The sequence below is a fragment of the Malaya genurostris genome, chromosome 2, assembly GCF_030247185.1.
Source record: "Malaya genurostris strain Urasoe2022 chromosome 2, Malgen_1.1, whole genome shotgun sequence".
Classification (NCBI taxonomy): Eukaryota; Metazoa; Arthropoda; class Insecta; order Diptera; family Culicidae; genus Malaya; species Malaya genurostris.
The window spans coordinates 274988532-275001750 of record NC_080571.1 but is presented as its reverse complement, the minus strand read 5'-3'; the positions used below and the strand labels follow the sequence as shown (position 1 = coordinate 275001750).

Sequence of the window (13219 nt, the reverse complement as noted above, 5' to 3'; positions counted from 1 at the left end):
TGAATATTGATCTACAACCCAGAAGCAGATCCAATACGACCTATCAATATTAGTCTATATGACATACAATGGGAAATACAAACAATAGGAATGACAGTCGGTGTTGAACAGTCGTTCGCACCGCACGCGTATAGCTCTTGGCTCCTGGAATTTTTTTCTGGCTACCTAGAGACTGATTCAAGGCTTCAGTCTGTTTCAAGGCTACCTGAATCACTAACTAAGTGACTAAGTGATACAAAGAGTGATATTAGAGTGACTAAGTGATACAAAGAGTTATATTAGAGTGACTAAGAAATTAATCAGCCTTTTTTAAGGCTAGCTAGGAGTCTAATCGAAGACTAATTTAGCCTAGTTAATTTAATTTAAAATTTCATTAATTTCAAAAATGCCTGCGTCCAACCGGAAAGGCAACAAGCCTAAGGCTAAAAATAATTCAATACGGAATAAATCACAATCCGTTATTCAACATTTTACTAATAACATTCACGATCTTATAGAATCTGAATGTAAAAATAAAAGACAACGGACGGATTTCCCTTCCGTTGATCCTATGCCGTCTAACAATATTTACGAGATTCTTCCTGAATCCGATTGTAGCGACATAGAAGAAAATTCTTCAAAAATTCCCAAAATGGACGCTTGTCGTTCTGGGAAGAAACATCAATCTATGCCACCAGTGACGGTGATGATTTCCGACTTCAAAGCATTCCGTACTGAGCTTTCTACTTTTCTCCCGGAAGTAAAAGTCTCATTTCAAATCGGACGAAGAGGAGAATGTCGAGTCTTGGTGGATGGATTGGAAGATTACGAACGTCTTATTCGATATTTGTCCGAGAAACTTCATAAATTTTATTCATATGATATAAAATCAGACAGACCCTTCAAGGCTGTCTTGAAAGGATTATCAAATGATCAAAGTATTGATGAAATTAAAAATGAACTAAAAGAATTGCTTGGTTTTGCCCCTTCCCAAGTAATACTTATGAAAAAAAGAGCGAATGGTACTTCTAAACCACGCTCTGGAATTTCCCATGAACTTTACCTAATACACTTCAAGCGAAGTGATGTAAACAATTTGAAAACTTTAGAAAAAGTACGTTTCATTTTCCACATTAAAATTCATTGGGAACATTATAAACGGCATAATCGTATTGCAAACTTAACGCAATGTCGTCGTTGCCAAGGCTTCGGTCATGGAACCAAAAATTGTCATATGGATATACGGTGTTTGAATTGTGGTAATTCGCATTCGAAAGACGTTTGTCCAATGAACGAAACCACTGATAAATTTTCATGTTCAAATTGCAATGGAAATCGTAAATCCAATTATTTGAAATGTCCTGTCAGGGAAAAAATTTTAAACGCTCGTTCGCTTCGACAACAAGTCAAATCAACGACCTTAAATTTACAGAACATACCTGAAAATCAAAAAACCGTTACAAATGCCACGCCTAATTATACTAAGGCACTGATTTCTTCGAAACAAAAAACAGGTACGCCTGCCAATTCGTCTTCTAACGAAAACAATTTATTGACAGGTAGATCGACCTCGTCATCATCTTCTTCTAATGTCAGTTATGCTGGTATATTAGGTAGAAATCTATCACCTATTTCTTCTAATGTAAATTGTAATCAAAACACAGGACCGCCTTGCAGTTCTTCTTCTAACGAAAACAATTTATTAATAGGTAGACCGACCAAATCATCTTCTTCTAATGGCAGTCTACCTACAAATATTCCTTCAATGCCATTCGCTTCTTTAAATGAAGTCGATTTAGGCGATATAACTGAAAATAAAATGATCTACCTACAAGATCAACTTTTTCAAATGATCATCCAAATGAATTCGACTTCATCACTTTTTGAAGCATTTCAAATCGGATGGAAATTTGCAAATAATATTATAATGAATTTAAAATTTAACAGTGATGTTAAATAATTATTTGAATATTTTAAAATGTAATGCTCGATCTTTGAAATCGAGTGAAGATGAATTTTATAATTTTCTCAAAGTTCATAAAATTCATATTGCCATTGTGACAGAAACTTTTCTTAAACCAAATGTAAAATTGAAAAGTAATCCACATTATGTGGTTCATCGATTCGACAGGTTTACTGGAATGGGTGGTGGAGTTGCCATTTTTGTCCAACGGCAAATTAAACATCGAATTTTACCTTCTTTCAATACTAAAGTTATTGAAAGCTTGGGAATCGAAGTTGAAACCATTCATGGAATTTATTTCATCGCTGGAGCATATTTGCCATTCCAATGCACCGGCGAACAATTAAATTTCTTTAAAGGCGATTTGCAAAAACTTACAAGATATCGATCGAAATTTTTCGTAATAGGGGACTTAAATGCTAAGCATGTCCAGTGGAATTGTAGGCAAAATAACAGTAATGGTAAAATACTTCATAATCATTTCTCAGCTGGTTACTTCACAGTTCTTCATCCCAGTAATCCTACTTGTTTCTCTTCCGTGAAAAACCCGTCTACAATTGATCTGGTTCTAACAGATCAAAGTCACATTTGTAGTGAACCGATTACACATGCTGACTTTGACTCAGATCATCTTCCAGTAACATTCAGACTTTCCAACGAAGCTATAATTAATCCAATTAGTTCTATTTTCAACTATCATAGAGCTAATTGGTTGGATTACAGATCTCACATTGAAAATCATGTGGATCATGAAACTATTTTAGAAAATTCTGCGGACATCGACACAGCAATTGATAATTTGAATCATTATATTATCGAAGCTAGAAATCTTTCAGTTCCCAAAGCTCAAACTAAATTAAATTCTCCTATCATCGATGACAATCTTCAACTGCTCATTCGGTTGAAGAATGTTCGTCGACGACAATATCAACGTTCTCGTGATCCTGCTATGAAAAACATAGTTAAGGATTTACAAAAAGAAATTAAACATAGATTTACTCTTTTGCGAAATGAAAATTTCGCTAAAGAAGTTGAACAAATTAAACCATATTCTAAACCTTTCTGGAAACTTTCTAAGGTTCTTAAGAAACCTCAGAAACCAATTCCTGCTCTCAAGGAAGGAAATAAAATACTTCTTACAAATGGTGAAAAAGCTCAAAAGCTAGCTCAGCAGTTCGAGAGTGTCCACAATTTTAATTTAAACGTTGTGAGTCCTATTGAAAATGAAGTCTCACTGAAGTATGATCATATTTCAACCCAAGTGTTATCACACGATGACATTATTGAGACGAATTTTGATGAAATTAAATCAATTATTAGGAAACTCAAAAACATGAAGGCTCCTGGTAATGATGGAATTTTTAATATTCTTATTAAAAATCTTCCCGATGTTGCCTTGAGACTCCTGGTTAAAATTTTCAACAAGTGTTTTTCATTAGCTTACTTCCCAAAAAGATGGAAAAACGCTAAAGTAATTCCTATTCTAAAACCTGATAAAAACCCAGCAGAAACATCAAGTTATCGCCCAATTAGCTTACTTTCTTCTATCAGTAAACTTTTTGAAAAAATTATCTTGTTGAGAATGATGACTCATATAAATGAGAATTCAATTTTTTTACCAGAGCAGTTTGGATTTCGTCATGAACATTCAACTACTCATCAACTTGTCAGAGTAACGAACATGATAAAATCAAATAAATCTTCTGGGTTATCCACTGGAGTTGCTCTTCTAGACATAGAAAAAGCATTCGACAGTGTTTGGCACAAAGGTTTAATAGCAAAAATGTCTGATTTTCAGTTTCCTATTTATTTGATCAAAATGATTCAAAATTATTTAACTGATCGTACTCTTCAGGTTAGCTATCAGAATTGTAAATCTGAATTGCTACCCGTACGAGCCGGTGTTCCGCAGGGTTCGAGTGTAGCTCCAATCTTGTATAATATTTTCACTTCTGATCTTCCAAATCTACCCGTTGGTTGTCAGAAATCGCTATTCTGTGACGAAACAAGTCTGTTAGCCACAGGTAGAAATCTAAGAGTGATCTGCAGTCGCCTACAAAGAAGTTTAAATATTTTCAGTGATTATCTGTCAAAATGGAAAATTAAATCAAATGCAGCAAAAACGCAATTAATTATCTTTCCTCACAAGCCAAGAGCTTCTTTTCTTAAACCAAACAATAATCACATTCTCAAATTGAATGGCTTGGAATTGACATGGTCTGATCAAGCTAAATACTTAGGTTTAACGTATGACAAAAAACTCACTTTCAAGGATCACATTGAAGGAATCCAGGCAAAGTGTAATAAATATATTAAATGTTTATATTCTCTTATAAACAGAAATTCTAAGCTCTGTCTAAAAAACAAATTGTTAATTTATAAACAAATTTTCAGACCAGCCATGCTTTATGCGGTACCAATTTGGTCAAGCTGTTGTTCCACCAGGAAGAAAACGCTTCAAAGGATTCAGAATAAAATTCTGAAAATGATTCTGAAGCGTCCTCCCTGGTTTAGTACAAATGAGTTACACAGACTCACAAATATAGAACCATTAGATGTAATGTCACATAATATTATAAGCAAATTCCGACAAAAATCGATGCAATCTTCAATTGAATCGATTCGCTCTCTGTATTAGTTAGTAAGTTAGTATATAAGTTCCTTTCCCCATTACACAATACAAGTAGGTTTAGAATTTTCCCTACACAAAAATCTCAGAATTGCGGAAGCAAATGATGTCTTCATGGTAATAACCAAATCATATATATATATATATATATATAACAGGGCTGAAAAGTCACCACTTGTGGCTGAACACCCAATTTAAATCTTAATAATTTAATTTTAACTCATATTCCAATAAATAGTTATTTAAAAAAAAAAAAAAAAAACAATAGGAATGAAAGTACTAACCAAATTTATTTCATAATTTGTATTTTTGTTATTTTTGAATTGGAATTCCCCGCTATCACAGAAAAATCCAACGGATTTATCGTTCGAAATCAGTTGTTCAAAATTGTAAAATTTCTCTCTGATTTCGGTTTCGATGTTGGATGTCACTTTTTCGGCAAACAGGAAAACGAAGAAATTAGCAGTTCACACGAATTTTAGGTTGATACGGACGTCACACCGTCAGGACTAACGTTCTGAGTATTTGGAGTTTCTTCGATGGTCCGTTCGAAATCATATGACGTGTGAATATCAAGTTCCTCAAGGTAGCAGGTTAGAAGCACTGTTGTTCTCTTTGTTTTATAACGGCGATTGCTACGTTCGGGATGTCATAGTTTGATTGATGACCCGACCAGTTTGCTCATTATTAAATCCGAAATAGTCCGGAGAATTTTCAGCGACAGTTCCATGTATTGTACAACTAGCACTAGAGCTGTTTCCAGCATTTTTCATAGCAGTCATAGCGCTTCGATGAGTCGAACTGCGCATCACCTTGGTTTTTTTTAAATTTTTTTGGGCGATTGTATTGGAATAATGTTCAGTTATTGCTAGAGAACTGTCAATAAAATACGTCACGCTTCTTCCGGAAATGTCAATCTTTGTCACAGCAGCGAAAAACTGATTTATTGCACGTTAAAAAATTTTCGAATAAAAAATTCCTTACAACTTCGAAATTGTTTTTGGATAAAAATATTTGATTGAAATGAGTGAAACATATACATAGCTAATATTGGTTATCTAACAGAAATAATTTATGAATACGAAGATACAAAATATAATTCTAACAAACCGTTCTAACATTACATCTAACACTTTACGACTTGTATCAATCCGCAGAGGCCCGTGTCCCGAAACCGTTGCTGGATAACGCCCAATGTGAGGAACGTTCACAACTGGGCTGTGGTGACGGAACGTGCCTACCGAACGAGTATTTCTGTGATGGATCGATTGATTGCCCTGACGGATCGGACGAGGGTTGGTGCGACGTGGAAAACGATCCGAATGCTGCGGATCCTTGCGATCTATCGGTTTGTGAGCTACCCGAATGTTTCTGCTCCAAGGATGGTACGATAATTCCCTCACGACTGGAGAAAACTCAGACACCGCAGATGATTGTGCTGACGTTTGATGACGCAATTAATTTTGAAAATTGGGAACTCTATACGCAGAAAATCTTTACTCCAGGAAGAAAGAATCCCAATGGCTGTCCGATCAAGGCAACTTTCTTCGTTTCCCATCAATACACGAACTATCAGCAGGTTCAAAAGATGTGGAACGATGAGCACGAGATTGCGATTCATTCCATCACTCACCGAGGGCCAGAAGAATGGTGGTCCCGAAATGCTACCATAGAGGATTGGTTCGATGAAATGGTTGGTCAGGCGAACATTATTAACAGATTCTCTAATGTTCGAATGGAGGAACTACGGGGAATGCGAGTACCGTTTTTGCGTGTCGGCTGGAACCGCCAATTCCTGATGATGAAAGAGTTTGGATTCGTGTACGACTCTTCGATGGTTGCCCCGTTCTCGAATCCTCCGCTTTGGCCATACACATTGGACTACAAGATGCCCCACGCATGTAACGGAAACAATCAGTTCTGCCCTTCCCGAAGCTATCCGGGAATTTGGGAGATGGTCATGAACCAGTTGGAAGCCGGAGAGTACACTTGTGGGATGGTGGACACCTGCCCGCCACACATGAACGGAGAGGATGTCTTCAGGATGTTTATGCATAACTTCAAAAGACATTACCACTCAAACCGAGCCCCCTACGGGTTGTATTTCCACTCGACCTGGTTCCGGAAGCCCGAGTATCTAGAAGCTTTCCTGGTAAGCAAACTATTCCAAATAGCAAGCATGTGATTTCATAACAAAATTACCCATTCAAATGTGAATGTAATCGATGTGAAGACCTTCGAATAATGGATTCTCTTTTTCAGAAATTCTTGGATGAAATGCACAAACATCCGGACGTTTATTTTGTCACCAACAATCAGGCAATCGAGTGGATCCGCAACCCAACTCCACTGAACCAGCTCGGTCACTTCGAGCCGTGGCATTGTAAACCGAAGCAGTTGGATCCAAATGAGGTCGCATGTAATCTACCTCGTACCTGCAAACTGCACAGCCGAGTACTGCAGCAAGACCGGTACTTGTTCACCTGTAACGAATGTCCTGCGCAGTATCCCTGGATTAGGAACGAATTCGGGCTCGATTGAAAATAGGAACCACCAAGATTGTTTGCTATGGCGAATAACAAGATAATTTTTCATTTTGAGGAAATCGAATCCAGCACTAAAACTACAAAAAATGCCTGAAAATCATCTTTCGTACTGTATTTATTTCATTTTCATATCCAAAATTCGGTAGAATCAATGATTAATAATCAAATTAATGTTTTATTCGTGTGATAAAATTTCGATGCGAATGTAATTGTAATTCTTCGAATCCTTTATTTGTATAGATAGATAAAGATTGGTTTCCTCTAACTTTTCACGTTGTTTTACATTTATATTTTGTAAGATTCATTTGTTGCAACATTTTACTAATACGAAGTGATTTTTGCAAATAAGTTAGTATTAGGAGCACAAAATCAACGAAAAAGCCTTCTTAAAGCTTTGATTTTTATGTAAACTGCAACAATAATTTATTCGTTACTGTCGTTTTGCGCTACAAGTATTTAAAACAATGAAGCTCTCTAAACAAAACTGAAAACAATTAAATGTGGACTGAAGAAGTGCAAAGCTAATTTAGGGTTAGAAAATTATTGAAATGCATTGTTAGTGTTAATGCTTTATACATATATTTAGGAATAAATCATGAATGTTGTAATTTGCTTCATAATAACAAATTCAACGATTACCTATGGTTTAATTTAAAGTTTACATGTTTATCATTTTGTGATGACAACACGTTCAATGCTTTTGTAATGTGAAATGATTATTTCAACCCAACCAACTAGCCCTCCTGAGTGATAAATGGATTCTGTATCGATTCCATGCCCTCCTGGGGACATATTAGCACTACCGAAGTCCCCCGACACACGACTAAACCAAGGTGCCTCGTTTCTTCGGCAAGCTTGTAGTCGTCTGGATCTCGCAAGAACTCTACGGTGTTGTCCAGTACCAGATTCAACAGAGGATCGTACCCTTTTAGAACTCCAGCTGCTTCCCGGCCACCGGCGAATTTAACACGTATCGTTTTCTCCAGATATTTACTAAGATCCAGAATAGATTCCTTTCGTCGTTTTTCTTTATTGTCGCCGCCGCCTCCGCCGCTACCTCCTCCAGGACCAACTGTGCCAGTCTAATGAAAGAACGCGAATCTAGTATCTGGGCGTTTTGAAAAAACAATATAAGATGTTACCTTTTTGTCCGCCATAACTGAATCAAACGAAGAATCAAAAAATTTTATAAGTAAACGTTTTCTGCGTGCAAGCAAAACTGTTTTTGTTTATATATTTAATTTGAGGTTAGACACTTATGTCAATCTAGACCCGGCGGTTTGTACTAAAAGCCAGCCCAATGGATTAACATCTTCTGCATTTGAACTATGGAAATAAAGGAATGAGGGGTTAAAAGCGGACCTTACACGATCATTAAAAGTGTCATTACTAAAAACTCATATCATTTTAACGAACGTGTACGGTATAGTAATGACGAGTTTTCTATGCAAATTTGAAATATCATCATTTAGTCATCATTAATGACAAAAATAATTCTCGTGTAAGGGCCAATTTCGGCGACAAAGCAAGAGGAAGCATTGAATTGTTTCGCTTCGACCTGACCACGGCGAAGCGCTACCTTAAAAATAAAATTGTTATAAAAATTAAACTATTATTAAACTATTATCTAGAATCGTATATTCCTGGAATTTCCATTTTCTTCCCCGTTCTCTCACAATTTTGGGTAAAGTGCGTGAAACCCTGGGATAGGCAGCGAACTTCACCTGACCACGGCGAAGCGCACCTTAAGATGTTCTTCTCTTTACAATTACATATTCAAATACGAATACAAATAAAGTTTGTGTCAAAGAGGTCGTGTTTGTAAACAATCGCATATGTTTTGAATACGGTTGTCGACTTCCGGTGAAACCCTCAACGAGTGAACACGTCGTATCGTGTTAGTGCGGTGAAAATTCGAGTATTTCGCGAGAAAGAAAGGATTTTCATCCGTACTTCGGTGACTCCACGTTGTCACATAGCGAGGGTTTCACTTGTAGTCCAGTGAAAAGAAAATCCATTGGACTATAAACGAAAGCTAACTGGCAATATAGCTAAATCGCTGTGCCATCAATCGGCGTCATCTCAAGTGAGGTGACGCCACCAGAAGTGAAGAAGAAGAAGAATACGGTTGTTAACACAGAAAAAAGTGCATATCAACTGAAAAGATGGAGTTCGAAACAGAAACATGCTTACAAATTCTCCCAAGAAATATTTGTCTGTTGCAGTATTTACTTACCCCCCGACTGTTACTTGATGAGAACTTAAAATAAGTAAATTTTCTTGCGAACATTACAGTTATTTATAGGGTAACGGCTCCAGTAGTCATCTAATGAACGAAAACTGTTAGTTAGAGTGAAATCTTCTGTCTCTGTTCGATAGATTGACCATGAGGATGAGATAAAAATAGATGTATTCGCTTCGAGTTTCCGCGTCGCTATAAATGAAATTATATAAGTTTCCCATAAGAGCCTGTGTAACATTCAATCGTCATCCTAAGAAAGATTCAAATAATAAAACATAGATGGCGTGTAAGGTTAAAACTAGTTTTGCGTTAGATTGCAAATTTAATTAAATATATTTTTTTAATATTAAATAATTTTCGAATTAAAGCTTGCTTCATTAAGAATTGGAACAAACTTTTGCTCATGTTGTGGCGCTCCTGGTGGACGGATTTGGAAGTTCTTGGCGCCCACGTGTCCGGAATTTTGCCAGCTTCACGTAAGATTTTTGACATTCCGCAAATCGACTGTACTTTGTAAACAATCAACATGAAAGCCAAAAGAAGAGAAAAATTGTGCACATTGTGGTCTGCATCTAGGCTAGCTGAAATTTCCCAGAAATACCGTATGGCGCGTTATCAAACGGTATAAGGAAACATTGATGACGCTTCGGAAGCCTCAAGCCAATCGTCGGACCGATATTTGGCCAGAAAATTCGGTGCTGCCCATAGTACCGTGAGGAGAACTCGACTCCGGGAAGGAATCAAGTCAGAAAAACAGAATAGTGTGGTCGTGCTCCGAAACTATATGACCAGGTGCTGACCAAGTTCGATGGGTGTTTTCTGATGGACGATGAAACCTATGTCAAGGCTCGGGAGATGATCCAGCCAACTTTAAATTTGTTTTTGCCGACAAATTTACAAGAAAATTTATGATTTGGCAGGGCATTTGCAGCTGCGGCAAAAACGAAAGTTTTTGTTAGAAATAAGACAATGACATCGGAACTATACCAAAAAGAGTGTCTCCAAAAACGAATTTCGTCGTTCATTCGATCCCACGACCATCCCGTAATATTTTGGCCAGATTTGGCAAACTGTCAGTACAGCAAAGTCGTTCAAGAATGGTATGCAGAGAAAGGGGTCCAGTTTGTTACGAAAAAACTTAATCCACCCAACTGCCCCCTATTGAGAAATACTGAGCAATCATGAAGAGAAGACTAGAGGCAAAGGGAAAGGTTATCAAAGACATCAATCAGATAACGACCTGGTGGAAAGTTGGAGGTAAAAACAACTAAATTTTTTTCCCCTTCAAATGACCAAAAGCCGGTTTTATTGACGTTCTTTCATTTACTAGAGGAATCGCATTGGAGGGTTGATCTAGCAAGATAGTAATAGTTTTCTGTCAAGCATTTATGCATCCGAAATATCGACAGTCCCACGACAAAAGAGTCTAACTGCAAATGACAGTTTCTCTTTGTTTACTTTTTTCACCATTTACCGGATTGATTTTATATTTGATGACTTACTCTTTGTAAAACGTTCAAGTCAAAACTATAATATTGCACAAATAATGTCTCCATTGCTCTTACGTAATATTTTTTTAAATAATTTTGCTGCATTTTATCACTAAAAGAATTGTCTCAGAATTTCTTCCGCAGAAACGTGGAAGAGTAAATTATTTTCTGTTTCTTTCTCAAGTGTCAAAAAATTTCTTGTTGAACTTGACAGGAATTCCATATTAAGAAAATAGGCGATATATCTGAAATTTTCCTTTCTTTCATGAAATTTTGTGCTTCTGAATCCGTTGAGAAGAAAGGACGCAGCTTTGTAAAGCGAGACATCTTTCTCTTAAGGAAAATTGTGATAAATCTCTTCTACCACCAAAATTCAGCTGCAGGGCTGTACACACTAAGATCTATTTCGCTGTTAGGTAGTTTCTTTGACGAAAACTTTCGGTGAACATAAGAAATAACCGAATTTCCGGTATACGAATTTTAGTTTACAAAAATTCTGCAAATTTTTACATTACGAACAATTTCACGCAAATTTTTCTACAAAATTCTATAAAGAAACACAATTGATACGGTAAACATGAATAGTCATCGAGTACGGGAAAAAACATACCGTCTACATTGTAAAATAATTTTCGATTACCTAACTTCTTAGTCCTAGGATTTGCCTGTAAATCTGCAGATCACTGCAGGGTTTTGTCGAACCGCATCTGCCTGATTAAGCACGACGTCGGGCCGTCATCGGACAATTCTGCACCATTAGCATCAATCGCGTCAAACTAAAAGCTTATGAAAGCGTTTCGATCAGGATTGACGTTTACATTGTGTATCGCTAGCGAACAAGAGCGAAGAGATGCCAAAACAAGGCATTATTGGCCCGACGACTGAAATTCAGAGTTCGAGTTTTCCATACAAAAGCATCACTCGATCGAATGAGAGAATTCAAATTTTTACATTCGTTCGACAAAATACAGAATAGGGATGATTACAACGATCTACTAGCACATTTTTATGGGGAAACGATTCTATTATAAATAAAAGAAAACTGTGGGAACCCAACCGTTTCTCATAGAATGAACTCGAACATACAACTGATTCGTACGGCCAATGCCTCATACATTGAACCAACACAAGACAGGAGTGGGATTTTTAGCAGTCATTTTTTGGTAAATTGACTTCCAAAAATGAATTCTTTTGCAACGGTAACTACTGAAGTAGAAAACAAGAAAACGATTTTTATACAAAGCATTATTTATTTTCTCGAACTATTGATTTCATGTTTAAGAACGAGTATCTACTTATATTAGAGGAAACAATGAAAAAAAAACAAAAATCCTGAATTCATCACTCGCATTATTATTAGCATATAAACTGAATACCGTATACGTACATTTCAGGAACACGATTTCAAATCCCAATCCACATTACGCGGTAAACGCAGATTCCGAATAAATTCTCAAGTGAGAACGGCAGTTCTCCCCCAACAAAGGGAAATAAATGGCAGCTTCCACTTCTAAGGCACCGAATTGGTCGCAATGGCAATGGGCCACGTCACCGGACCCTTCATTACAATATCGGCCAAGCTCTGCTTGATCCGAATGAAGCGTCGTTTGAATTCGAGACCGCAACCCTTGGATAACCGAAAATCGCATAAAATTTTCCCATCCATCTCCACAATGTTCGCTTTGAAAATCAGCTGCAGCTTCCGACGATCGATCGTTGAAATAGTGATGACAGCTTCGTCGTTCGATTTCCAACTGTAGCCAAGTTTTTCCAATGTAGACGAAAGACGCTTCAGTGTTTCGTCGCACTTGGTCGAAACGAAGAAACGTGTCATACGGCGTACCAACCGCTGGAACGGATTTGACTGGGTCGCACCGACCGATTGCGTCGGGTTTAGCTGAGTGCACAGGATCAGATCATCCAGCATCGTCGGTTGCGAGAAGCAGAATCCATTGCGAGCTTCGATTGCTTCCTCGACTCCGTTCACTTCCGTATGGATGATCGTAGGAACTGGTTGCGACTGACACATGCGCGAGGTAGAATCGTCCAGTGGTGTGGATAGATCTTGGTTCGAGCACAGACGCTTGGACCGGGGAGACGCTATACCGTCCACCGCGTCTCGTCCATTTCCACTATTATCCGACAGACCTAACCGAGAACAAAAAGAAGGTACGTTAGAATTTTTTCAAAACAATAATAAAAGATGTGTAAAGCGACAAATTATCGAAAGTAGCACAAAGTGTTTATCAAATAACGAATCTCAGAAGTGCGCACAAACGAACTAAAGCGGAACATAAAAGCATTCATTAGGTTTTTGGTGATAAAGCTATATGCAATCGGTGATTGTCAGCATACAGCTAAAATCACCAA

General features: G+C 37.3%; 3 protein-coding genes across 5 annotated transcripts in view; 1 reads left to right on the top strand and 2 right to left on the bottom strand.

Annotated features, from left to right (window-relative positions):
- The window catches only part of LOC131430140 (chitin deacetylase 1), a 71413-nt gene extending 63640 nt beyond the window's left edge, over positions 1-7773 (top strand). For all 3 annotated transcript variants that reach the window (XM_058594862.1, XM_058594861.1, XM_058594863.1), the window contains 2 exons: positions 5729-6723; positions 6834-7773. In XM_058594862.1, the coding sequence (XP_058450845.1) occupies positions 5729-6723; positions 6834-7112 (1274 nt within the window). In that variant the 3' untranslated portion in view covers positions 7113-7773. The remainder of the gene's footprint in view (positions 1-5728; positions 6724-6833) is intronic.
- LOC131430142 (U6 snRNA-associated Sm-like protein LSm7) lies at positions 7680-8381 on the bottom strand. The gene is made up of 2 exons (XM_058594865.1): positions 8260-8381; positions 7680-8199 (listed from the first exon to the last, which is right to left on the bottom strand). The coding sequence occupies exons 1-2, from the start codon at positions 8272-8274 to the stop codon at positions 7852-7854; spliced, it is 363 nt and encodes a 120-aa protein (XP_058450848.1). The 5' UTR covers positions 8275-8381; the 3' UTR covers positions 7680-7851.
- Positions 8382-12103: 3722 nt separating this feature from the next.
- The window catches only part of LOC131430141 (serine/threonine-protein kinase grp), a 38384-nt gene continuing 37268 nt past the window's right edge, over positions 12104-13219 (bottom strand). The window contains exon 7 of the mRNA XM_058594864.1: positions 12104-12997. Within this exon, the coding sequence (XP_058450847.1) occupies positions 12360-12997 (638 nt within the window). The 3' untranslated portion in view covers positions 12104-12359. The remainder of the gene's footprint in view (positions 12998-13219) is intronic.